Source organism: Rhipicephalus sanguineus, chromosome 1 (genome assembly GCF_013339695.2).
Source record: "Rhipicephalus sanguineus isolate Rsan-2018 chromosome 1, BIME_Rsan_1.4, whole genome shotgun sequence".
Lineage (NCBI taxonomy): Eukaryota > Metazoa > Arthropoda > Arachnida > Ixodida > Ixodidae > Rhipicephalus > Rhipicephalus sanguineus.
This window is the reverse complement of record NC_051176.1, coordinates 270,542,027-270,569,466: the sequence shown is the minus strand read 5'-3', so window position 1 is coordinate 270,569,466 and position 27,440 is coordinate 270,542,027. Positions and strand designations below refer to the sequence as shown.

General features: G+C 47.3%; 2 protein-coding genes and 1 long non-coding RNA gene across 9 annotated transcripts in view; 1 reads left to right on the top strand and 2 right to left on the bottom strand.

Annotated features, from left to right (window-relative positions):
• Nucleotides 1–27,440, top strand: part of LOC119378957 (oxysterol-binding protein-related protein 6) — a 125,248-nt gene that overhangs the window by 20,039 nt on the left and 77,769 nt on the right. Inside the window, exon 1 of one of the 5 annotated variants that reach the window (XM_037648066.2) lies at nt 2,969–3,615. The exons of the other annotated variants lie outside the window; for them this stretch is intronic. The gene's annotated coding sequence lies outside the window, so the exon portion shown is untranslated. Of the gene's footprint in view, nt 1–2,968; nt 3,616–27,440 lie in introns of those variants that run through there. 5 annotated transcript variants of the gene reach the window in all.
• On the bottom strand, nt 2–25,689 carry LOC119378959 (uncharacterized). Of its 3 annotated transcripts, none has more exons than XM_037648071.2 (5): nt 25,486–25,689; nt 13,696–13,794; nt 10,200–10,369; nt 6,695–6,881; nt 2–397 (listed from the first exon to the last, which is right to left on the bottom strand). In XM_037648071.2, exons 3-5 carry the CDS (start codon nt 10,367–10,369, stop codon nt 332–334), a joined length of 423 nt encoding a protein of 140 aa, XP_037503999.1. In that variant the 5' UTR covers nt 13,696–13,794; nt 25,486–25,689; the 3' UTR covers nt 2–331. The 3 variants fall into 3 exon arrangements, with proteins under 3 accessions (XP_037503999.1, XP_037504001.1, XP_037504000.1); XM_037648073.2 differs by having other exon boundaries at nt 6,669–6,881; nt 25,486–25,685; XM_037648072.2 differs by lacking the exon at nt 13,696–13,794 and having other exon boundaries at nt 25,486–25,639.
• Nucleotides 675–2,882, bottom strand: LOC125756860 (uncharacterized). The gene is made up of 2 exons (XR_007414814.1): nt 1,274–2,882; nt 675–1,041 (listed from the first exon to the last, which is right to left on the bottom strand). It is a non-coding gene; the product is annotated as an uncharacterized LOC125756860 (long non-coding RNA).

The window sequence follows — 27,440 nt, the reverse complement described above, 5'->3', positions numbered from 1 at the left end:
GTTTGTGGCTTGACAATAGTTTTATTTCACTGGGTGGCTAATGACTACAATGCAGGTCATGTATTCTATGAATGACAATGCCTCTCTTTTCATAGCGATTACGATGTAGTTACTCTGACGATGAAATTGTGCCGCTCGTTAAAGAAGGACAAATGCTGGTATATAGTTGTGCGCGGGCAAATGCTGCGTAGCGTTAAACATGTGACGTAACTGATGAAGAGGCGCGCTTCTGTGACGTGTACATTTTCATCTTTATATATATATATATAGGCGCCGCAGCAGCTGCCAAAATGTATGTACAAGGGGTCGCGGAGCAGGTTCGGGGCTGAACTCATCTCTCCATCATCCTCGTCCCGGCTTCCAAGTCCTCCTTGGATGAGCTTCCGAAGTAATGCATCTGAAAGGAGAACAACCATTGTTCGTTCGCTTTAGTGACACAGAGAGCTGCAGTCGTCGCGTGTGCGGCAGCACACAGCGGTCTCACGCAGAGTCGGGAATCCGTTTAAAACGCGCTGTACGGGGTATTTCTAGCGCGCAGATGTACGGGCTTCGCTCGTCTCTGCGCGAATTCCAGGTTGTTTTGCAGCTAGGTATTTCTACGGCTACGGTAGTGGAAGCGTAAGCCGTTGTTTCCGACCGCACGAGGCATTTTTTTTTTTGTTCGATGCTATATATAAATTTTATTCGCTTCTTTCTGGGTGGAAATTCGCTATATGCATTTCGTCTGCACCACTTTTCATGGTTACTTTTTCTTTTTTCATGGCTAGTATTGTTTCATTTACTCCATGGTTCATGCACATTATTAGCTACAGTGTGTCAAATCCCCGCTAGCCTTTTATTGAGGCAACAACGACGGCGACGAAAATAGCGTGCCAGGAATCGTACCGTCTGGGCTCCTCTAATCACTTCTACCTCTAGCGGCTTAGTTTCCTCACTGGCTTTAAGGAGGGCCTAAGAAATCGTCTATTGATTGTTTTTTTTTATGTGAGGTATTCTTTGTCACTTTCGGAACCATATGACATATTGCCACTGATTGCCCTTCTGCCCTGACAGCTACGCCCATAGGCGTGCGCAGAGGGGGGGGGGGGGGGGGGGGCAGGGGGGCGGCCGCCCCCCCTAATCATCTAAGAGGGGGGGGCGCAAAATCTGCCCCGTACATTGACCCTTCTAGTCACCTAAGAGGGGGGGGGCGCAGAATCTTCCCCATACATGGACTTTCTAGGGTGGGGGGGCGCTGCGATGAACCTTCGCCCCGCCTAATGAGGAACCCTACGCACGCCTATGGCTACGCCCCTACATATTTGTTCGTACATGACCATGCAAGCGCAGGATTCCACCGGAGGAGGCAAGCATTCGTGGGTTTGATCGACTGAAGACAGTGTAGAAGACATGCAGTAGCGACAGTATGACTTCGGATGAAGCATACAGCCTACGATCTAAAAAGCAGCGGCAGCCGAATTGCTGCTGTCTGGTATACTTGCCCAGAGAGCAGAAGAGTTCCAAGATGTTTGATGTCATACCTGCCGGCTTGCACCTTGTAAGCACCATGGCGCATGCCCACAACGGGGGATGGGCAACGAAGTCGATGGTTTTAACAAAACCGGAGAAATAAGACTTATAGGAGAAAATATAAAAAAAAAGAAAAAGAGGGAATTCGACAAAAAAGTTAGGTAGACTATCTATATCTAACATTAGTATGTCTTTTTTTTTTTTAGAATGAGATACGTTATTTACAAAAAAATTAAAAGGTAAGAGAATTCCTAAGTATTAAAATGAATTAAGATCCATGCCCTATCGAGACAGCTGGTGGCACTTAAAGGAATGCATCTTCGCAACCTCAAAAACAAAAGGCTAGAAGCACTCGTCAACAGGGACAGAGGCGGTAATTTGACTGTTATGCCTTCCTTAAAGGGGTCCTAACCACCCCTAGTGCTTTGTTAAAAACACACACACACAGCGGAGAGCAGGCGCTGCTGTGAACAGCTCAGCCAAATCTTGAAGTCGTACGCGGCAAGGAGAACAAGTACAGTGTGAAGTTGCCACTTTCTCAAGTGCCCTCTCTTCGTAACTCAGAGGCCCGTCCTCACTCTCTTCGGAGAGGCCGGTGCTAGCTCTATTTCTTCAGAGAATAGGTTGCTGCTATTGACCGATGGCTGACATTAATCAAGAGCGGCGTTTGGATCGGATGCGCGTTTTGCCACGGGGTGCCGCCACGTGGCGGGGCCGTGCTCTATAGTTTGCTAAAATTACACAGTAGCAACACTAGCGCGCACCGGAATCATGCCAGTAATTAGCGTGCGCGTTTCATGATGCTCCAGTTCACGACGCGCGCTGACGTAAATTCTTTGCCCCGTATCTCCCCCTGCCTAGCTTCCAGCGCGCTCATCGGGACGAGAGAAGAGAGAAGGCGCTTAAAGCGTGCGACAGACCCCTGTAGCTTCGCTCATTCTTGACGGATTCGAGAAAATTTTGCGGCGATCGATTCGTGAGGCCATAAACTCCGATACTAAGGTTATTTGATGATTACTTGAAAAGGTGTTTCGGGACCCCTTTAAATGCGGATATCTGTTCTTGTCGTCATCGTCCTCACCCGCACTAGAGATGCATCAATACGTTGAATGGTTGCTTCACTCTATATGAACTAGTGCAACCCATTAAATAGGAATCATGGCGGCTATGGCCTCAAACTATGGCGCATATATACCCGATGAGGCGTATTGGCCAAGAATCGAGTGCCGTAGGCAAAATGACATTCATCGGACGTATATTTAAATTTCAACAAATGAAATGAAGAATCTCGAAGTGTGAGGAGAGCGACGAGATGATGATCACGATGATAATACCAAACATTCGCGTGTTTGTACCTACTCTATTCGAGTTGCAGGCAACTCGAATAGAGTAGGTACAGAATGCTTATTTTTGTTTTATTGTTCCTTCCTTTCGGATCGCGCGTGTACAGAGCACAGCGTTGCCATGCCATTAGCGTGGTGCGGCGTTTAAAAACGCGAGCCCTGCAGTGTATGCACTCGCGAATGATAAATCGATAGAAACGCCTAGCAGGTTCCGAGTGCACCCGCACTAATAACGATGTTGTTAAAAGGGCGCGCGCGCACACTCGCTCCTTTTGCCGGGTGACTGCGTTTTCCTAAACACAATCGAGGCAACCAAGCTGGCGATCAATGAAGTGTAAGCACGGAGAGGAAACGTGAACTTTCTTCCCTTTCGTGAAGGAGGCAACCGACACGGCTCTGCTGAGGACCGCGCTTTTTTCCTCGCTCTTGGCGGCGCACGCGTGCCGCTACAACGTCCTCGCTCCGAGCGCCTGGGCGAGACGAAAAAAAAAAAAAAAAATGATGCATGGAGGAAGAAGCGGGCCAACGGAAAGTGCACACTTCTGCGCTGCCGCTGTAGGGCTGTTCAGCTGCCTCGTTTCTCCGTTGTTTCGTTCGAGTCGTCTGTAGCACTGGCACAGCTTAGCCCGTTCGGAACGCGAGGCTGTGACACGCCCTGTGACCCGAGGTGTATATATGTGCTCAAGTGCCCGTTGTATATGAAGGCTTTTCGTTTTCGTCGATTGAATGCTACTACATGGTGAACAGAGTGTGCCATTGACAGGTTGGCCAGATTTTTTTGCATTCGTACGTCTTTCTTGCCTCGAGCGGTGGGCGATATGCAGTCCGCCCAGCGTTTGAGGGCGCACGGTACTGGAAATTGTCGACATCACGATATTTTTTTTTTTTTTTGCTTTGCCGTGTCTTTCGTTTGTGGAGCAGAGCATGAATACGCGCCTGTGAGTTCGATCTTTTTTTTTTTTTTGCTTACAGTCTGACACACGCTGCTCAAAAGTCAGAAAGCACGTATAGAATGAGAAATGCGCCGTATCGCAGCGCTAGATATCGTTGGATAAGCTACTTAGCTGACACAAAAGAATGGCGACGCGCAGTTCGTTCTGCGACCCTCGATCGGCCCCGGCTCTCCATTATACCTTGCTCTAAAAATAACGGCTTTGTGCGAACCTGCCCTATAGGCAAATGCCGCCCGCGGTGGACATTTGAGGTGCTACGCAGCGCGGAGGTAAAGTAAAAATGAATGAAAGTAACGTAGGACAGTTCGAAGAACAGGGGAATGCTAGAGAGAATCGTGAGCGGGTGAGCAAGATATCGCCCTGTACAGCGTCTTGTCATGTACAAGATACAAAAGTATGGCTGTTTTTGCGCAAGGAAATAAGGAGGGAAGGGGTCAAGGGGAGCGCAAACTTTCTTCCCTTTCTTTCCCTCGTTATTTCCTTGCGCAGAAATAGCCATACTTTTGGGGCTTGTACATGAACATGAACCGACTAGCCCAGCAACGTGCACTTCCAAAGCGTCGTGTCAAAGGTATACCTTTCCGAAGTCTACATAGCTACCCAGCTGTGTGCACACATTATAGGGTCATTTGCTGTTGTCCCACGGGCGCTGAATTCGTACGCATATTAGCGGAACGTTAGAATTAATCGCATTGTGAAAATTATAGTCGGTGTAAATGGTAACAAAAATGCGTAAAGGTTCTGGGGCTGAATTCGAGAAACGTTTCGTTTGGAAGCGTTATTTTGTATTGGCCCGTCGCCTTCACCAACGATATGTCCAGCATCTAGACTGACTGCTATTCTCTTTTACGATACGATTTTATAGCATAAAGCTTTTTTTGTTGTTGTTAACAAAAAAGTTCTTATAGGCTGAAATCTTCTTCGTTAGAGCTAATTCTAGCCAGCCCTGTTGCTGTCATGCTGTCTTCGAAGACTGGCTAGCCTTTGGCAAATAACACTTCCAACCGAAAACTTTTGTTAATTCGGCGCCTGTTTTATGCAATTTATGGCAGTATGTGCCGCTACTCTCCTGTCAACGCATTTCATTCTTGCCCTCCTTAGCCGCGGTAACAAAGCATGGGCCGATTTCACAAAACTTTTCTTTCGTAAGTGCATTTTCCCATTGGTCAGTCGTCTTCGTTAATGATATGTCCCGCATCGTGATTGGCGGAAATATTCTCTTACGAAAATTTTTAGCGTAAGACGTTTTTGTAAATATGGGCCCAGGCTTTTTTTATTTAGATACAGACATCAATAAAATTTTGATAATTGTGTTTAAAGTCGTTAAAGAAAAGCAGGTATTAAATAGGATTTAGATAATAAGGATTAAACCTTTGACACGCGGGCCTGCTTCAAGAAGTTGTCATCTGTCGCGGACGTGTGTATAAGGGTCGAGTTGTAGCACTGTGCAGTGCAGTCTGCTGCTAAAGGGAACACTCGAAGGTTCGGCTCTCGCATTACTATTCCGCAAGGTGCCAGTGCCAGCTGAAAGTATGCACCCATGCCTTGTACACGTGTGTGCAAATTGACCAGTACCACCAGCTAGAACTGATCCGGTGCAAAGCCGGGTTATTCCTGATGTTCAAAGGGGAAAAAATCAGACATGCTCTGCCATCATGTGCTCCTTTAAACAGTGGAGTGCAGTGTGTAATAAGTAGAAGGGGCCGAAGGGTACAGAGAAATAATTCATAAAAGATAAAGAATAAGGTGGGTTGACGTAATATTGCTTGGCGTGGTAAAACACGCGGTCGGTGTCGGGAGGGGTGCTAAGGTCTAGAGTCGTTTCTAGAGGTCCCTTACTACGCGGTAAGCGAAGAACTCTTCCTATGTGTCGGTGCCTCATGTAAAAAAAAAGAAAGAAAGTGCTTAAAATGATGTGATTGTATCTGTGCAGCCGTATTTGTAAATGACCGAAAACGAAATTTCTTGAACAGTGAGACACTGTAAAAGTGCTTACACTCTCGAGAGTGTTCCTTGTCCCACGGGTAACACCCTTACATTTGCGGTTATAAAAGAATATTGCTCACGATATCGAGTTTTGATTACATACGACATGACAAAATACGTCGAGTCGAAAGTGAGTAATAATTCTCACCACAATGCGTGACACGAGAACTTGGCAGCGATAGCTAGAAAAAGGAACTTAACGCACTTTGCGTCTCCTCTTTCGTAGCTGCAGCTATCATCCTTCTTATTCGCCTCAAAAAGTCGGCAACCAAGAGACCTCTATTTCCGCCCCGCTACTGATCTTATCTCACGATCGTGAGTATAGCCAACGGAGAAACAATCACCCCTTCATACATCAAAGGTGCCAGAATGTTTAGTGTCTCTATTAGGACAGTTATCTGCGGTTAAATATTTTCAACGTATACCTGTCTACATACCAAATGATATGAACCTACCTGATGCGCTTTATCCGTTTCTTTCGAATTCAGAGTCTCGAAGCCTTTCTGAGAAACCATGCCCGCGTACTGGTTTCGTTAGACCAGCTGTCTCGCCCAGAATTATCGGCCGTATTTATTCTATCGTTTGTCTTACAAGGACCTGGTGTGCCCCAAATGTTATAGAGTTGAGTAAACCTTCCAGCATACATGAAACGTGCAAGGCCACCGGCCGGTGCTCCAGGGCATCTTTCTCGTTTCGCACGCGTGCGCTTGAGCAGAGGCGCGTAAAGCGCAGGACGGGTGCAGAGGCGTGACTGAGGGAGGCGCGCCGCTGTCGCAGAGAGCAGAACAGCATGCAGTGAAGAGGTCGACTTGGACATGAAAGCGGCGGGGGGTCTCCTCGGCGGAATGGGTGCCGCGAGAGTGAGACAAACCAATACCTGGGCCGCTCTCAGTACGTGCTCACTTTGACATCTCTGGGCTGCTGGCCGCTGTCGTAGTCGCGCGCGTGCGCCTGCGAGTAGCCACGCTCTTCGTCGCGGTAGTTTGAGTAGTAGCCGAAAGCCATGAACACGCAGCCGCCGATGAGCAGGAAGCCACCCAGGCAGAGCATCAGAGGGCCGAGCACTCGGCGAAGGTCAGCGCCACGGTACCTGCCGAAAGAAACCCTCGTGTAGCTTGTGCACCCTTCATCCCCTCCCCCCCCCTCCCTCCCCCCCCCCAAAAAAAAACTAAACTAAAAAAAAGAAAAGAAAATGATAGGCTGATGCACAACACCCTCTTATATGGTAAAATTCTTAGTCATAGCAAATTTCAGTCAATACTAATGTTCCACGCATCCTTAGCAAAGCACTCACGAACGACGTTTCACTAGCACTTATGAGAAAGAAAGGCTTTGTGAACTCGGACATCGGGGGCTGAATTCACAACAGCTATGCAAGGATTACACTCGCATGTACTGAAACACACACGCGGCGCACGCACACACACACACACACACAGAGAGAGAGAGAGAGATACAGACAGACAGAAGGTAATAGACGTGCGCGCATGCACACTTCTATTACAACAGTGTGTTTTTTTTTTTTTTGTCTTCCTTCGATGTTCGCCGCTCATGACAGCGATCTCGTGATAACTGTATGACCACTGCAGCGATAGTCAATTGCAGACAGGACTTGCAATAGAAATTTCATGAATACCGACAAAGTTTCGTAACAGCAGTCCCTGACTAATCGCCGTAGCGAACGTATTATTCGAGGAGGCAGCCAGCCAATGACAACGGGTTCATACGAACAAAAAGTTTTGTGAATTCGGCCCATTTGACAAACCTTCTCTAGCGTATCTACCGTTTGCCATTCGCTGGCTGACTTCGCGGATAGTGCGTCCGTCATCACAATAGCCTCTGCTCTTATGCGTTGTTCCAACGTAAATACTTCTTTTGTGAGTGTGCGAATTCAAACTTTGGACCCGTATGCACTAAATAGTTGTTACGCTTAAGCTATTTCAAAGAGGAAATGTCAGCGAATCTTGATGACAGACTTATTATTAGCGAAGGCAGCCGGCCAGTGACAAAAGTTATGTCTCAATATGGGTGTGCGCGCAAATGGAGGCGTAAAACGTCCGTCTGCGTCTGCAAAGTTGGCTGAAATTGTTCACAAGTGCTGCTTCCATTTGCTGCTTCCATTACTCGAGACGTGTGCAAGGTGATAGCAGTCAGCACTGAGTCACACACCTGCTGTACGCTTATCTCTGAAGAATGCAAGCAATCGAAGGGCGGGAAACTGGCCTATATTGGAGCCTCTCACTATACCGGAAATTTGTGGGCCGTGTTCACGAAGATTTCCGTTCGTCAGCGCTGTTTGACATTGGAGAGACGCTTGTGCTAATAATTTGTTCACGATTGGCTGGAATTTCCTGACACTACAGAACTGTTCCTCAGAGGAGATGCCGGCCAATGATTTTGGACGTCATATTAGCGAAGGCGGCAGACCAATCGCAAAGAGCACCTACCAACACGAATCTTCGTAAACCACTTCATCTCCTCTTCCCTCACCTGGTCTGTCTCAAACAACGAATGTAACAGCCTATCCGTTAATTACGAAGCCTAATTAAGCTACACATTCCTTATAATATTTTTTTATTTAGTAGCGACACTAAAAAAAGTATTACATGACGAGTCATCATGTTAACCGATTACACGAATTGTTCGCGCTTAAATAAATCAAGGACAAAAGAAAAAAAATACTCAGATGTTCACGCCCATGATTTGCCAGAACTTCTTTCAGAAAACTCCACGCCGTCGCGAGCATCTCGCGTCGACACGGCGTCACAAACAGCGCCACTATTCTTCAGCGTCTGATATGCGTCTGTGACGTCGTGTCGAATGCATACAGCCCCTGAGAAAGGCTGAGAAAAGAATAAAGGGTAGGATGCTCGCCGCGCGAATACAAGATTACCTATAGTACCTCTAACCGATCCCCTCTGATATCAGTGCCGATCGGGTTCGTCGAACTGCAAAACACACATTCAACGTAAAGAGCTTGGGAAATTGGCTTTCTGTGAGCTTGCAATATCAGCATTCAGACATTTTATAACTGGTTCATTGGGAGCTGTCATCGATTGCTCGTTGCCTTCAGCGCATACACTTAGCGAAGTCGGGCTTTTGTCTTCCGGCCTTTCATGCGCCCATGATACGACGTCAACATCGTGTGTTGTCGCTTCGGGGTTTTTTCCGTTCAAGCGTATCAAGCACCTTGGCTCTTCCGCACTCATTACACGCCCCGTTGCTCCGATACGCCGCGTCTTCTTATTGAAGCCTTCAATATAAGAGCGTCACTGTGGGAGAGAGGTGGATGACCTTCTGCCGCTGATACGAAGGTCGCGCGACTCCTTTATCGGCGACGGGGTCAGAATTTCGATGCTCTTCGAATGCAACGGAGCTTGATTTTGGCGAGATTCGCTCACTTTTGAGGAAGACCGAGGGACACGACCTTCGTTGAAGAAATATGGCTTAGCAATACGTTTTGTTGGGCTAGTTGGTTCATGACTTCTGAAGGAAAAAATTGTAGCGCAAAGCAACACACGGACAGACAGAGAGGACGGGACTGTCCCGTCCTCTCTGTCTGTCCGTGTGTTGCTTTGCGCTACAATTTTTTCCTTTTTTTTCATTCGTTGAAGAGGCCATCGACAGCCCGAAACATGATCTTTAGTCGTGAATCACTGCGCCAAACTTTCGGGGGAGAAAGAGTAATAATAATTGTTGGGGTTTTTGCGTCCGAAAACCACGGTATGATTATGAGAGACGCCGTAGTGGAGGGCTCCGGAAATTTCGACCACCTGGGGTTCTTTAACGTGCACCTAAATCTAAGCACATGGGCCTCTAGCATTTCGCCTACATCGAAATGCGGCCACCGCAGCTGAGATTCGTTCCCGCGACCTTCGGGTCAGCACTGGAGCACCGTAAACACTAGCCCACCGCGGCGGGTGGGGGAGAAAGAGTCGTGTCAAGCGAGAAGCTCTTAACGTGAAGTAACAACAACAAGAAATCAAACAACCAGTAAAGCCGAGGAAAGTCTAGGAAACTGCGATGATTTACTTAATTCAGGTGAAACGGGGGTCGTCAATCCAAAGCATTTATACATACTCGTGGTCAACGAAAAGGGAAGGAAAGTAGAAGAGACAACAGGCAACAGATAGGAATAAATCCCACTGACGGCGCGATGTTATTTCTCTCCCGTGGTCGTCGCCTTTCTTCGAGCGGTGGTGAACGAAAAAGAACGAAAGCACAACAAGGAGGAACACGGACAATTTCGTTCTTTTCGTGCTTTCGTTCTTTTTCGCGCATCACCGGTCGAAGATGACTTATGAACTCGCCCATCAATCCGTCCTTCCTTTCCTCGAACCGAGAAAGCGCGCATGTAACAGTTGCGCACAAATATGTATAAGAAGCGTCTTTGCGCATCCTTACGTACCTGTCGTAGTTCTCGTCGGCTGTTGGAGGCCGCACCTCGGTGTAGACGATGCCGGTGACCACGGCGCCCGAGATGAGCAGAAGCAGGCCGACGCCCACCAGGCACATGGTGCACAGCGTCACCGCCGTCATGTTTCCGACGCGGAACGCGCGGAACTCCGCCTGCGTCATCTGCGCCGCAATGCCGATGCCAACTATTTAACAGAACCGCATACGGTCACTTAACGCGGTTAAAAAAGAAAGCAGAGGGAAGGGTATAGAGGCGCCTTATATATTAAAGACGCCATTCGACGTGGTAGACGGTGTCTGCAGATTTCAGATATCCGCGAAATGGCAGCACGTGCAAGGAAATGCACGTGCTGCTATTGCCTCGCACGCGGGCACACACAATGCATCCATATATATGCAGCTATACGTATCTTGCGTGCAAGGAAATGCACGCAAAATATACAGATGACCATGTTGTGGGACAAAAACACGTCCCACGAACTGCAATTATCTTTAGAGTGTATGCATCATTCAGCAACATTAGCTGACATTCATCAGTATATCTAGCCAACACCTGTCAATGTTAGCTACCATTTAGCAATCTTAAAACAACGTCAGTCAGCCCTATAGCGAACACTAGCCGACATTAGCTACTTCTGACCAGTGCTGACAGTATACGAGTAAACGCGGTAATTGAATTCGATAAGAAATATTCATCGGGCACCCTTACAGAATGTGGGCGCAAGAGGACCAGGAAAACAATGTCTTCAAAATAACAACAAAAGTAAGAACCCTTTGCGTACAGCAGTGCTGGAACACTGCTTTTCGGAATACCTTCGAAGATAGTGTAACACATTGCCACTATAGATATACAGTTTTAATCCGAAGATAGGCTGAACCGAGAAAAACAGTTCGCCAGGTTTCGCCACACTGCATAGTAAGTACTCAGGGGCTGACCAGACGGACAATCACTTCAATGTTGGTCGATAAGCGGCTGAGTATACGACGCCATTCTGGCGTTTCCACAGCGTGGAAACGAAAACAATGCGAAACAAGAACGTTATCGACAAACGACTGCTTCGAGAGACAATGGGCCTCGTTGTACAACCTCGGGGAACAGAAACAAGAATGAACAGATCGGTCGAATACGCTGAGACTGTTCAGTGTTATATACTAGCTAAGCCGTCTTTGTGACCTCCGGGGAATAAAAGCTTCGTCTCGTGTACGCGGCGTAGGTGGGGCTTTTGGCTTTCTCGTGTTTAACTTTTTCAGGGCAAGCATGAAGTGATATATCACGCTTTTCATTTAAACGCTGAAGGTTTACCGTGCTTCCATGGACACTGCGGCTCTGTTTTGTCCATATAGTAACGCGACCCTCTTTGTACACTGCTGCTTATAACTATAACCAGCAATGTACAGAGAGGGCCACGTTTCTCACTTCGTACGGAAGTTGTGTAAGTTAATAGTGTTCATATAAAATAACCAGACATTACGCATTCTATAATTCAGCAAGGAATACACGAAAACGCAATGTGAGACGCACAAAGCAATGTGTTAATGAAAAAAAAAAGAAAAGAAACGTCTGCTGCCGGCTTACAGCTTATTTTATGTCATATAAGTCAGTGCTTACTGCGCTTCATAAATTGGGAGGGGGAAAAAGAAATAAACCGTAGAGAACCTCAATTTTACACAATTTTACATTTAGGCGTCTTTCATGGCGCTAGCCCCTAGCGTTTGGTGAACTTTTGGTTCACTTGGGTAGAGTTCAGGTAAACTTTTGGTTGTTGGCTTCCATAGCTTCAGTGTACACACGCAATCCACTAGGACCGGCTTGTTCACCGTCGTCCAGTTCAATGATTCAACCGATGAGTAAAAGAATACTGTTCTGTAGTTAAGTGTTAATATAGGATACATGTGTTATCGGCGCACAAATAGTTATGCTCCGATATCATATTTATCCTACGCAACTGTTAACTTGAACCATTATCTTATTTTCTTATATGAGGTATATATATATATATATATATATATATATATATATATTATATATATATATATATATATATATATATATATATTTTTTTTTTTTTTTTTTTGGGGGGGGGGGGGTTATAACATTCGCGCCAACGCTAAACTTCCGGTTGGCCGGGTGTGAATTACGGCGTGCTTCTTGAGAAACAGAATGTCTCGAGGTGGTGGTGCCATAAAACAATTGTCGCACGCACCTAAAGGAGAAGGGGGCCAGAATTGACCGTCTGAACAATGCAATTAACGTCGGTCGAGTACAATGAAATAATCAGTGTCGGATCCTTCTGCATGTCCGGTCGGAACCTTGTAAACGCATGTGTGCGCGATGTGCGAGCACACAAACACCAAGATCGCTTTTTGTTTGTTTGTTTGTTTTTATTTTTATTTTTTTAGTAACTGAGCTTCATCGCCATCTTTACGCCATGAAAAATTCACGCAGATGATGTTCACTTCGTCCAAACGCTGTTCGTGTTGCGGAAGCGCGACGAACAGCATTTGAAATCTGGAAAAACTATGCAGTCAGATTTAGTGTTGGCGACATTATTTCTGGTTTATTAAGTGACTTGAGGCAGATAACTTGATAAGCCTTGCCGCGCTTGGTAAGAGTAGCAGCAACTGTAATGTGGTCGAAATTATCCAGAGCACTCCACTACACGGCGTGCCTAATAATCATATCGTGGTTCTGGCACATTAAACCCCAGAAATTATTAGCAACTATAAAGCCTCTACCTTGGCCATGGTGGTATCCCAACTCGTTTACTGAAAGCAGTGATCATTCTTCTGCAACTAAATCAATGGAATTCACTACCTTGTTGGTGTACAAATTATGGAATCCTTTAGAAATATCTACGCGTTGAAATACTGTTTTCGTTACGCGTTGAACAAAGCGTCAAATCATGCGCCGAGAAAAGTTGGTTCGCGGGGTCCCGAGATGCGTCTCTATACATTGTGCACGTAAATAACCTAACTGAACGTGCATTTGCTTGCTTTTGTGCGTGCGTGCATGTGTGTGTGAGAGAGAGAGAAAAAAATGAGAGAAAAAAACATGTCAAGTGTTTTTCCGGCAGTGTGAAGTTACATCACCAGCCAAACTAAACCTTAACCGCTGTCGGTCAATACTGGGCTGCAAGAGAAGCCAGTGTAAATGCAGTGGCAAACAACCGGCGCGCTTCCTCCGTAGGTCTTTCTTTGCATAGAGGCCATCGGGGCAAATCCTCCACCGACTACATCCTCCATCCATACGGTGCTATTGCTTCTTATTGGGGAAACTGGAGATGTGACGATATAAAGGAAAATGTTGTGGTAGGGAAAAGGGCATGTGCAAGTCGTCCTTTGGAATGCATTGGGGGAGGCGGGTAGTCGGCAAACACACAATCTGTCACGGATTTTCGCTTTCTGCAAACAAACAACGTACTGTTTCTAGCCGCGTCTCTTTCGATCGCGCGACACGCCCGAGGATGAGCGGCGAAAATGCTGCTCACCTTTGTGAGAGGTCTGGGTGCTCAGGACGTGCCAGGACAAAGAGGGCGATCCGTCTGCTCCACTGGAGGGCGGCCGACGCGTTTATTGTGCAGCAGCGCCTGCGCAGGGGAACGGTCTGTCGGTAGGTGCGATAACAATGTCCGCGAGGAGGTGCTACGACGTACGCTGCCCTAGCGCTTTATCTTGCCGGGCATTCCAGGCAGCTCGCGTAAGCGTCTCCCTTGTTGACGCCTTTTTTGTTCGTGCCCTCGGCAAGCGGCACGTATCGCCTTATAGGCCGATGGAATATACATATAGATACAATTTCACGGACGGCGACCCGCACGTATACTACGCTCTTGAATCGAGAGGCCTCGAGTCAATGCGCCCGATATTTGGCCAGTCTACTCTCCCGACAGCCAAATCCGAAACGTGCACGGGGAGTAACGTCGTTCATGCTTGATCAAACACAAAACGTGACCCATCCCGAATCGCTCAGTAGTGCGGCGGATCTACGGTTATTTTCTGGGACTTCTGGGTCCGCGGTTATTTTACGTGACCGCAAACATTTCTTCTCACCCGCGCGCACATGTGTGCGTGTTTGTGCGCCAGAGTACGTGCGCGCGTGGTTGTGCCCAAGCGCGAACGGGCGACCAGAGATACCTTGAAGTCCGGAGTGAAATACTCGGCCATCGTGTCCTCCCTTTTCCTCCTGCTCCCTCTTCACATTTGTTCCCTATCGCACTGTAGCCAACAATTTACGTTTAATCATCTGACCTCGGTGACGCACACATGGCTCCCCCTTTCCAAGAGGCTTGCGAGATGTGGACTTCGAAGTATGTTGCTGTGTAGGTATACTTCTTGGGACCAATGCTGCGACGAGCATGGCTTCGTGCACGATGAACGTGTTCAGCATTAGAATATAAGCTTGAGCGAGTTGGTAGGGATTCATACTTGTAGATGTGTGCTAACATCGTGAAGCGCACAGATCTACAAGTATGAGCATGTTCAGATCGCATAATGTGCATCGACTTATCGCAACGTCCTTTATTTCTTCCATTACCGGGTCTCAAAGACGAACTAGACATATGTCGGCGTTCATGAAGCGCTAGCCAACTAAAATAAAGAAGAAAAAAAAACGATTATCTACCAGCCCACCTCTACGCAAATGCCCCGTAATCGGGCATGCTTCTTTGGAAGGGCTGCATGTGCCACGCGTCTATGTACAAACACCCTTCTTCCTCGTCATCACGAAGAGAAACGGAGAGCAGGCCAGCGCAGTCCTATTGTTTTTCTTTTTTTCTTCTCATATATATATATATATATATATATATATATATATATATATATATATATATATATATATATATATATATATAATATGAAACCTGAACTCTATCTTCCGTCTGTTAACCCAGCACAATAGAACGTTCAGACGTTCGTATCTTTTCTTCGCGCGTGTGTTCTTTGCCGGATTTTTCAAGTTTTAACGCAATAGCGTTAAATAGCTCGTTTCGCAGAAATTCCTGTGTCGGCTTCGTTGGTTGTAAGCGAAAAATCAGCGTTGTCCGTGACCGAAAAATTGAAATAGATGCAAATAATTAATAAAAAAGTCATCGGTCCAAGTGGGAGTCGAACCCAGGCCTTCCGCGTGGCAAGTAAGTGGCCTACCACAGAGCCGGGCCTTTGCCCTACTACAGAGCTAGGCCCGTGATCGAAATTGCCTCGGAAAAAAATACTATATGAATGTTAAGTAGTGCGAGGAGTGTCATTAACAGGTGTAATATTGCGTGGCAGAAGCGTAAAATTTCGCCAGGCGTCCAAAACTTATGAGTTACGCAACGAGTGGTTGGTTTAAAGGTCTACCCATAACAAAGTGCTCATGCATAATTAATCAGCAGCAGCAGCAACAGCATCAACAAAGTGGGCAGATGCGCAGATGCGCGTGTTGCCTTACGGACGCGTAGTGGGTACTTTGCGAGTTGGTAAAAGGAATAATTATGGCGTAGTGGGCAACTGTACTTGCAGCAGGCATTAGTTTGAAAGGGCCTATATGTTACGCACACAGACTTTCCTTTCCTTGCGCACGGCTGAGTTGCCCACCGAGAAGCGAAGATACGCTAGCCATTCAAAAGGCGATGCGAACGGGGCCCGATTACGCTATCGCGGTCTACTCTTGAAGTCGAAGCTCAAGAGTCTCCCAAATTTTGTTGAAATTGGGCATATATATTGTATTGTGTCTCTTTTTAATTCCCTTTACTGCCATCTGACTTTGTCAGAGTGCACCATTGTCAAGGTAGTGTGGGCTGTTCGTGGGAACTCATATAAATAATCAAATGCTATATAAATAAAATCATTCGTCGTTTGTCCTGCTTCTCTAAAAGGACTGGCTCTGTGCGAGTGCTTCCATATGCGAAAAGTTCGGAGACAGGACTCTGGACTCGATGGGCCGCTTGCGGTGATAGAGGTGAAACGGAAAGTGTCAGCGAAAGACGACTCTGAAGTGAAAAACGTGATGATAAGGTGCGTTATTTTCGCTGGTGCGTTGTTCTGCGAGCTGTAAAACCCCATTTAATCCGCACCCTACATCCATGACGTGCACGCTCTGATCTTCGTGAGCTCGTACTGCCTATGTACTTCTCAAGGTTGTAGTATAGGAGACAGGGTCGGGTTACTGATTATATAAACGCATCCCCAGTCTTTCTCTCCTTCTCTTCACACTGCTGCTTTACTGCGCAGGCTTGCTACTGCTTATACGGGCGTACCTGTTTGACAGACTGCATTATTTAGTAGCTGTCTGCCCTTGTGCATAATTAACAGGTGAACGGCAAGACGAGCAGACACGCGGTTGCCTGTCTCGTCTGTTTTCTTCTCAGCATGTTGCTACATGAAAGTTACCCTTTCGTTCGCGCTGTGCCGAGCTAAGTATACCGTGTCCTGCGCAACGCGAACGTGAAACGCAATACAACTGACAATGTCAAGCGCAGCTGGTGTTCCCCTAGCGCTTCTGTTTTAATAAGGCCAGATCATATATGCATGCTCGTCGTACACTCTGAGCAGTGACCTTTGCTCGCACAATGCCACGCCTAACACAGAACCGCTGTCCGAAATCAAGGCAGTATGGAGCTTTCGGAGCCAGTATGACGGCAAACGAAAAAGAAATGCGTCACGTGGGTTAACGATCTACATAAATCACTTTTTCTTTCAGCAGGGCGTGCTAGGACAGTGAACGAGCGGCTGCGCTGGGATATAATATATATGTACAGCTTCCCGTTGTGCTCGCGTATTCGTGTGTTTCGCGTAGCACCGCGTATGTATACAGGCATGCTGCGTCGCGCCGTAAATAGTGCAGATACGTGCGCAGGTGCGCGCCTCGCATATTTGCCTCGTAGCGTCCGCGACAACGTGCGCCCACGGCCGGAAGTCGCGCGTACAAACATGACTGGCGTCAGCGCTGCGTGGTATATTCGACTTGACGATAAACATCGCCTGCGTGCATGGTTTCAGTGTCTCGCTCTAAACACGTGGGCTTTGACAGTATTACTCGGATGCCATCGCACGCTGTTAATATGACTGCTTTCCTTCGGTACTGTCCTAACGGGCACGGCGCGCCATGTATACGGCCATTCCCAAACAGTGGAATAACTGCGCTGGTGCCTGTGGCGCGGCGTGTGCGCGTTAACTTATCGTCGCCGTCGAGAACAACGAGGAAATGGTCGTGTCGGCGTGGGCTCTTTTACGATGCCAGCACCCCCGGAGAGTGCAGACTCCCAAAAGTGAATTGCTGCAGATAGACGCGCCAGAAAGCCGCAGTGTCTATACGACGTCGGGCTGCCTCATTTACAGGAAATAAAAAGTTACACCATTAGCTAATGTGAATCGCTTCTACGGAAGTATTGTGCATTATGTGCGACCTCTGCCGTTACGCGAGTATCTTGTAACGGAACACAACCTCGCGCAAGCGCGCACTGAGCCCCCTGCGAGGCCGAAAGCGCTTCGTGAAATACGTTGTCTTTGCCAACTGGGCCATTCGAGAGTCTTGCGTTTGACGTGCGTTAGTTTAGGGATATTTTATTATCGACTGTCGAGTCCTATACGCTCAGCCAAAGATAGTCTTTAGCCGGCAGTGTGGAGATGTTAATTTCGGGATACGTATAGCCCTTATATTATATTCCGAAAGTGCGAAAACAACATGACCCTTCGCGACACACTTCTCCCGATCGAGGCGCTCTTTCTTGCGCATGGTCGTATTTGTTTTAACGCAATCTTATTATGCGGGACACTCACAGGCTATCGCTACTGATGTCGACGAAAAATGAGACGGGCCGGTTCCGGATCTAATCAAATGTGCGGACAAGTGAATCATGATAATGCTATCGCACTGAGCTTGCGGAAATCGGCATTTGAGCCCGAATTCTCCAAGCATGCAATTTGCTTGGACATTCACGCGAAGTTCTCCTGTCAATGTTTTGAACTCGACCTTTGGGGCCGATTTCAAAGCCTTCCTTTTAAGGGATCTTCATTTGAATGACACACAAAAAAAAGAAGAAACTGTTAGCTCGGTATTAAGAACAGCCTTCTTGTAACAGCCAGTGTACCTGCGGCTTTTTTTTTTTTTTTGAATACCTAGTAAGGATTAGCAAAGCTGCCCAATCGAAGTATTATACATTTCACATGCATCCGAATGTAGGGCGACCTGTCACTTTCCTAGCTCGTTAAAAAGAGTGAACGTCCAATGTGACGGGCCCTGAATGAACGGTGACCCCAGTGCTATGCTTCGCGAGTTACCTGTCGGCGTAGCAAGCTTCTGTCGAGTGCTGCTGCGATCTTTGCTCTTCGAGACTCTTCGGTTCATTGACGCACGTGCGCTCTCATGAGCGGCAGGGGAGGGGGGGGGGTGTACATAGACAATGTACTGACAGGTAGCTGTCCGCACTGATGAGTCGAGAAACTCACGGCGGCTGTCGTTCGACTCGACGCGTTCGCTCTCACGCCTGGGCAAGGTATACACTGGCATATCTTTTCGAAGGCAAGTCTAGTTGCTTTATTATTAACGCATCTACAGGTCAATTCTTCGCTCCGCATGGTTTGATTAGCTTCCCTCCTATTTACCTTTTTAAATCACGGTTTATATTGAGTGCTAACGAATTAGCTTTATCACAACTTGGCGAGCAGTAGACTTCATTGGCTTTCTTTGGTCTACAGAGTGGAACACAGGTAACGTAGTGGCTGTGGTGTCGCAATGCTAAGCTCGAAGGCGCGGGTTCGATTCCCGACCATGGTGGCCGCATTTTGATAGGCTCGAAATGCAAAATCTGCCCTGTACTTAAATTTAGGTGAACGTTACGGAACCCCAGGTGGTCAAAATTATTCCGAAGTCCCCCGCTATGCGGCGTGCCTCATAATCATATCATGGTTATGACCCCAGAATTTATTTATTTATTTATCTATTTATCTATCTATCTATTTATTTATTTATTTATTTTACGTAGAAACAAAGCATTGAAATAATAAAATAGCGGATGTGCCAGTCAGCGCGCTTACCTCTTTTCGAGAGGATCTCTGCAAGAGGTCTGATTCATCAGCATAAGTAGTCGCGATTTTCAAGTATAGATGGCAACAAAGATTCAGTAAATTGCGTTTTAATTATTAACCTTATCGTATATGCTACATTTCGGAAAAGGAAATTGACAACCACCCGTTCGTAGCAAGAAGGCACAAGGAAATCCTTACGGATTTCTCAGAAGGAAAGCTTTTTGGTTGTCGAAAAATTCGTCACGGTCCGGGGATCAAACCCGGGACCAGCGCCTTTCCGGGGCTGTCGCTCTACCAACTGAATGCGGACAGCTACCTGTCAGTGCGGCCAGCTCAGAGAAATCCGTGCGGATTTCCTTCTGGCTTCGTGCTACAAACGGGTGGTTGTCAATTTCCCTTTCCGAACCCTTCCGCCACCTTGCGCGATTCCTCAGAACTCATTTGCAATATGCTACATTTAAGAAATTGAAGTCTAGCAGCCGTGTAGTCAGGGCTGCTTAGCATTAGCCTTCATGAACTTGTAACGCACAATATATGCAGAAGTCTGAGCTCTTCAAAAATTATTTGAAAAGAACTCTTTTATGTTCTACTTACTCTTGTATGTATTTTTTTTTTCTTTTTCAAAATGTGTCTTCCTTTCTCGTAATTGATGCAAGTTTAGCTTTGGGCCAGTTATACAGCACCCCTTTCGAGATATCCCTCCTTAAAAATGTGCGCGCAGCAAGTTGCCCTGGACAACGCGATTTCTTGCGGAAATAGTGTCCGCGTCTTCAGTAATCTCCACAGGCCGAATTACCCTATATGCTGAATGCGATTTCTTAATAAAGTTATGTACAAGAAAAAAGTCAAACGCACGGTATAGCCGCAACACCCAGAAGCGTAGCTATGAACAAACCGTCAAAAGAAGAAGAAGAAGAGGTACGGTATCTCGGGAACGACGTTGCCACTGCAAGGCATCTAGCTGTTCACACGTACAAAACGAAGCCTGTTCCTTGACCGATAAAGCCAACGAAGGGACTCTAGCACGCGTGCTACAAATTCCCGTTACCTCTCCAGTTTCCAAAACAGTGTTTTAACGCAGAGAACTTGACATACTTACATTGTCTCGCTCTACCTTATGCAGTGCTTAAAGTCTCCCTCCACTCCTCCACTGAAGGAGTGGCCCGCCTTTTTAAGGCGGTGACCTATATATATATATATATATATATATATATATATATATATATATATATATATATATATATATATATATTATATATATATATATATATATATATATATATATATATATATATATATATATATATATTTGAGCTGGTCACGTGTTCTTTTTTTGTATTTCGAGGGCTTTCTTTGCAGCTTAGAAGTTGGTACACGTCAGACTTTCTTTATTGTAAATAATGTAATGGGGGTTTGTGAAGACGCTCTCGAACTTTGCAAATCCAATTTCTTGCCTAAAGTCAATATTTAGCACTTTAATTAAATAATCCTAATCAGCAAGTTAATTAATTACAAAACCAAATATTTTCTGTAGTGCCCAAGGTGCAACTGATATGCAACTGATACAGCAATATGCAACTTATTTCACTCGCCTGCCTAAAATATTGTATTTTTTAACCCTTGGCGCAAGTTAGCTGGGACACCCAGTGTGTGTGTGTGTGTGTGTGTGTGTGTGTGTGTGTGTGTGTGTGTGTGTGTGTGTGTGTGTGTGTGTGTGTGTGTGTGTGTGTGTGTGTGTGTGTGTGTGTGTGCGTGTGTGTGTGTGTGTGTGTGTGTGTGCGCGTGTGTGTGTGTGTGCGTGTGTGTGTGTGTGTGTGTGTGTGTGTGTGTGTGTGTGTGTGTGTGTGTAGCGTAGCTTTACACTCAGCTGCCTCGTGAAACAGTATGCTGCGCGAAGAAGCTTATCCGAACATGTTATATCAAATACCTGCGCGACTATATTCGCGCAGGTATCTGATATAATATGTTTTACCTGTGGTATTATATTCGCGCAGTATTACCTGTGCTGTGCAGTGTCTCGGGGAACTGCATTGAGTTCTACGACAATACGTGTTTTTTGTGTTTTGCTGACGCCACGACAACCGATTGATCGCGATTAAATCATCATTCGGAGAATTCGGCAGGTCAGCTCTAGGTCTGCAGATCCATTGACGGCCAGTATCGTGCATGGTCTGCAGCACCCACTGACGGTCAGTATCGTGTCGCGAACCATCTTAAATGTGTCCACACGTCTTTCACATAGCTCCATATTTTACATAGCTCCACATAGCTCCATACTTCACGTGGTTGCGAACGGTGGAAAACGATGCACGCGTCGAGAAATACGAGACGTAACGAGAAGCGTTCATCCTGAATCCTCTGTTGAACGCGTGGTCAAGTGGCGTAGCCGGGGGGGGGGGGGTGGACCCCCCCTCCCCCCCCCGAAATTTATATATTGTGTATGTGTATATGTACGCGCACACATACATAAACACATGCAAGGGCACTCATAAGGGAGGGGGTAACCCCCCCTCCCCCCCCCCCCCCCCCACACACACAAATCTGGTTACGTTGCTGGCACATGGGCAGCGATAAATGTCCGCTACAGTGACTGACCATACTTCTTTTTTTTTTTTGTCTTGCATAGAATCGGAGACCTGAGTATCTTAAGACAGACAGCAGAACTGCCGCCAGCATTTGGCTCTGCGCACAAGTCACCGCTCTAGTGAATTTCTAGGCTGCGCGATTGTAGGCTATCAAGTTTTATTTAGTTATCTTTCTGTAACAATCTTGCTGCGGGTGTATTGTTACAGCTGCTGGGAGCGTGCACGTGTCTCGCAGTCGGCCAGTGTGTGTGTGTGTGTGTGTGTGTGTGTGTGTGTGTGTGTGTGTGTGTGTGTGTGTGTGTGTGTGTGTGTGTGTGTGTGTGTGTGTGTGCGTGCGTGCGTGCGTGCGTGTGTGTGTGTGTGTGTGTGTGTGTATATATACCGTTGCACGTATAGGCGCAGCGCAGGTGGCAAGTTGATTAAATAGCTCTCCCTGCCGCACAGCCGTGCCCTAAATAATTCAGCGTCGCATTAGGCTAAGTGAACAGAGCGCAACGTAAAGTAGGCGTGACGTATCTCCATTTTGAATCGCGGCGGGCCTTCGCGCTCTCAAGGAGTCCCGGCCGAACAGCGTTGTTTCACTCGAACAGAGGGTGCCTCTCGAAAGCTCACGTGAGGCACGCTGTTTTGTTTTCCCACACCGAGAACCGAAATGCCTCGCTGGCTGGCTCCCGCTGGACAGTTTCACGTCGCGTGGCCGACTGCGTCTGAACGCGTTTCTTGCGGCATCTGCAGGGGCGAGCGGCAATTCTTGTTGGGCGGAACGTATACGGTCCAGGTAGGGCATGGGCCACGAGAGATCGCAGACACGCAAAAGCGAAGGGTTACCGAACAGAGAGGCCTTATTTAAGTTTTTATTTTCCTCGCTTGTGTCTCGTATACTCTCTCTCTCTCTTCTTTATTGTTTTCTCCGTTTCCACCGCCTTTTCATATCTAACTCTTCTTATTGTCGTTTGCTTGCAACAGATCTTGTAGAGCCAACTAACCATACATTTTCCTTCTACGCAACCGGGTCTAACGTCGATCTATATGTGTGCTAAATGAAGCATTAATGTAACAAGCCGCGGAGATACGCGGCGCTGTAAGACAAGGTGTGCTGAAGCACCTAGTTTCTGGGGTTCTTGCATATGTTCTGTAATTATAGCTCCTTTCCAGAAAGCCTTTTTTACTCTTTAATTTCTTTGAGAATAAGAGCGTTATAATATTCGTATTCAATACGGAAATTTTACTATTCGCGCACTGTTTAGTTAAAGCTAGCGCATGCTCCCATGCTGAGAACTCACGAATGCATGCCAGCTGCATATTTCTTTGCGGGCCATCGTGGAGGTGTTCTTGTAGAGGGTGCACGTGCAACCTTGCTCCTCTCCACTCACCTACGTTGCGCGCACGCCGACATCTGTTATTACAGATGTCGCGTTTGTACTGGCGATACGCTTCTGACGGGCACGAACCGATTCCGGGAGTGGAAAGAAAGAAAAATCTATCATTATTACTTCAAGTGGCAAGATGGCAAGTTGGGCCAGTTGGTTAACGTTCATGTTTGAAAATTTAGCGCTGTCCTGTCTGCTTCTTCTAGTCTGTGTTTTTCGGTGCGCTTCAACCAAATTTTAAAACATATTTCAAGTGGTTTGGCTGCCAGAAACCGCTTGTGTGAGATGTGGCGCATCAGACGCTACACCTCACGCGGACCCGCAGCCTGCGGCGCATAAATAGACAGATTTAGTTGGGCGGCCGCAGCAGCTCTGTGGACGCAGCCTGCCAGCCATTTCCTATGGCAGGCTGCGTCCGTAAAGCAGTTCCGGACGCTCAACTAAATCTGTCCAATGTGTGGCTGGCCCCAGCTGACTGGGCTGACATATATGAACATGGGCCAGCAAAGAGGGCTGCAATGGAAACTGAACTGCCTCATCAGTCACTATATAAGCAATGGCGTCGCTGTCTGCACTTGCGGAACACTCTGTGTCATCGCATATAGCACACATGCACTAAAACGGTCTCTGCGCGCAAACAACGCTGCATAATGCTTAACCTCGCTCAGGTGTTTCATTCAAGAACACCTATTTTCATTATTTATTTTTGGTAAAAACACCTACTTCAACAAAATTTCGGGGGGGGAGGAGAACGCAAGCCCCCCCCCCCCCCCCCCCCCCCCCGCCGGCTATGGGCCTGCTTTCATGTATACACTGCTCCGACACTTGGCCGCCCAACGAAGCTTTCAACGCCAACGTACAACCTGCGCCTAAAATGCTTCAAATATCCGTCTTTGTTTCTCATTTGTATACTTACCGCCTTGACGTTCCAGGGTGACGTTCGCTACCGAAAGCTTAGCTGTGTCCACGCTTCCAAAAGGCTGTGGCATGCACGTGACACAAAGATCGATAGGCCCAAACGAGCCCCTCGTGTCTGGAGACGCGCCCTTGCGCTTGTTTCACGCAGCGCAGGACGCGCAGCGACCCGATTAAGGCGTATTACGAGCTGGGGGCTCTTCCAAGGAGCGGTGCGCATATAAACACATGGTAGACGGATGACACGGGCGCGGCTCGAGCGCGACGTATGCTTCCGCTCTATACCTTCTAGAGAGGGACAAAATAAAATAAAACAAGGACGAAAGAAAGAAAGCGTAAAGTCACTCGAAAAGGTACAGCGTGACCCGAGAGCGTTGGTGAAGATTAAATTTCAGAATGTAATTTCCTGTCTTGCAGGCTGTTCGCACCGATCGTGAACTCAATTTCCAGAAAGACAGCCAAAGAGAGTTCTCTTGCTTTTTGGGCCTGTCACGAGACGACTGATATGAAACCGAGACAGGGAGAGAAAAACCGGAAAACACACGCAAGAGCGTTCACCTTCGAATGTTGCCTGCCTCACTTTTATCATTTTAAAAACAAGAGACCACGACGAAAGCCGTGGCGATCACGCTGCGGCGCGTCGTCGCTATGCAGTGCGCAATGGCGGCGACGGGCCTCGATGTGTGTTGCCTTCGATAAGATACGCGTAGCCTCGCGAGCAATCGTCCAAAGTCGCGAAGACATCATTTTTGCTGCATTGTAAACGAGGTTAACTTGGCTGATCCATTAAAGAGGCACAACGTACGGAACATATCGTTCGTGCTGCTGGAGGGCACGTCGTGTGGCTCAACTCCAAAGATCCGGACTCTGGGCCCGTGACGAAAACATTAGGTAATGCGCTCAAGTGAATGTATAAGGCCATCCTGTGAGCGCATACGATTATAATTCCCCTTCTTACGGACGCTTGCCGTCCTAATGGCGAGAGGGCATGCATCGCGGTCGGGCGTGGCCGACGAACGTGTCCGCTAGAGCCCTGTCAACAAGCGCGACCGCTAACGTGCAAGAAATAAAGAGCAGAAGCGGCGCCGCCGGCTGTTTGTCGAAGCCGACGCCCTACCGCAAAGAACGCTACGGGGCAGCACGGGCGGAAGGGATCGCGCCACGGATGCTTAGCGCCGTGTAAATACATTAGCGGAACGCCTCGGCACCCGGACTGAGCTGAGAGAGCGACGCGGAGCGCAGTCCTCGCAATGGAAGTGCACCGGCAACGCTTTCTCTGCTCAGCCATACACTGTATACACCGCTGTCCTTACAACCTCTTCAGAACGGCCATTATTATACAGTTGAAAACATGCGCATGCTCTCGCCACGGGATCACAGTGAATATGACAACGTGTGTACTTACACTTGGATGAATTTCGTTCGCGGAGAGCACCTTACGGGACTGTCGTGCCGCAGCGTCGGCTTCCGGCAGCTTGCGGGAGTTCTGTGCGGCGGCGCCAGCGGGACTTCAACGTAGGAAACGGTCAGGGTCCGAAGTTCGACTCACTTCCTAGGCGGCGATAAGGCGAGGCCCCAACGGTTCTCTGCGCGTGTACACAATTCCCCTCGCTTTCCCCTCGTCTGCCCATCTTTTTCTTTTCTTTTTGTCCATCGGTTCATACGTTGGCCCGTTAGAAAAAAAAGTAGCGTGTGAGGCGCGCCTACGTCGTTCGCGGTGCGTGCCTATATACATCCCTTATCCGACGTCGTCGCCATGGTATTTGCTGTTAAACAGAGACAGTACCAGGCAGTACTTTAAAGCTGTGTCGTGACATGGTATTCTTTCACTTGGTCTTCATCCTCACAGTCAAGTGTCTACACAATGCTTTAGCCATGAAAGTTGCTTGAGAGGAGTGAAGGAGATATATTCAACATTGCAATGGATATAGAACAACTGCTACTGCTTTAGTACATTCAGTACTCGTTGCCGGCTGTGCCGCAGCAAGGAATATTTCTCAGAAGGAAACGTATGGGGGGGGAGGGGGGTGGCGAGTGTTACCGCACGTCGTTTTATGCACCTCAGGATTTGATCGTATATAGATCATTTGTGCGAATTGCAGCTTGGAACACGCTTCTACGCTAGTTAAATGCGGAAAAATCGCAGGGTGCATAAAATTATGCACTTGCCTGACGACCTGACGGCGACAGCGTATGTGCGCCTTGCTATGTATTAAAGACGTGCACAGAAAGTCTACGTATTTAATGAATTAATGAACCATTTATTGGCGTGATAAAACGTATAGTGATTAACATGCTCCAAAGTGACTTACTATGTAGCTTCTTTCTTATATCTGCAGTGCCAGTTTCCCCACCTCTTTATCCTTAAAGACCCACTCATATCCGTAGCGCGGTAAATAATACGAACTTGACTGTCTTGGTCTATAGCCTCGCAAGCCTTGAGTGGTCAGCATCAACTCTACTACGAAACATTTATAAAGGCTGGTTCCCTTAGAATGGTGAATTAACAAACTCGCACCTGTTATTGGCGCTCTTTTTTTTTAAATATTATTACTCATAATTTCCGGAAGATTCGATTAACTACGGGGTGAGTTGCCGCCACTTGGAGACGCCTTTAGGCGCGGTTTTGTAGTTATTGATAGAACTCAGCGCCCTAAAGCAGCGCGGCGGTTTGGGAGATCAGAGCGCATACAGCACACAAATGTTGCATTTCGTATTCATTGAAATGCTATACACGCCGCCACCTTGGATCGAACCTGCGACTTTGTGCTCATCATCATAACTGCGTAGCCACTGACCCCACCGGGGTCTTGGAGCGGCGTTCAGCATTTTAAAAAGAGAGAGAAAGGTTAAGTGAAAGGCAGGGAGGTTAACCAGAAGTTTTTCGGTTTGCTACCCTGCACCTGGGAAGGGGTAAGAGGGGATAGAAAGGCAAGGAAGGAAAAAAGAGTAAAAAAAAACAAACAAACAAAAAATCGCACACACACTCAAGCACGGGAGCATCATAGTCGTTTAGCGAACTCGGTTGAGCAGAGAAACTTCAGCAGCGCCTTCGTCGCTTTCTGGTACAATATAGGTACGCAGCACTTCCATTTCCCAACGTTTTCGCGGCTGTTAAACTACACCATTTAATTAAAATTCACAAATTAACTTCCTAATTATCTACTTTTCGGGCACGCGCTGAAACTGTAATATTGAAGCTGGATGGTTGCCAAGTCGTGTCTGATGTCTGCTTGGCCATAAATCGTGTAAGGCTATCATGACACCACTTTGGATTCGCTGCATAATATATCCGCGTTCAGGTCAACCGTTTCTCGCAAGCATCCTTCTATCAGTTTGGCACAAGCACACCTCTACAGT

Coding starts and splice junctions, on each gene's coding strand:
- LOC119378959 (XM_037648071.2), bottom strand. CDS start 10,369: ATGACGCAGGCGGAGTTCCGCGCGTTCCGCGTCGGAAACATGACGGCG. Junction 6,882..10,199: donor GCCGACGAGAACTACGACAG/GTACGTAAGGAT, acceptor TTCTTTCGGCAG/GTACCGTGGCGCTGACCTTC. Junction 398..6,694: donor AGCAGCCCAGAGATGTCAAA/GTGAGCACGTAC, acceptor TTCTCCTTTCAG/ATGCATTACTTCGGAAGCTC.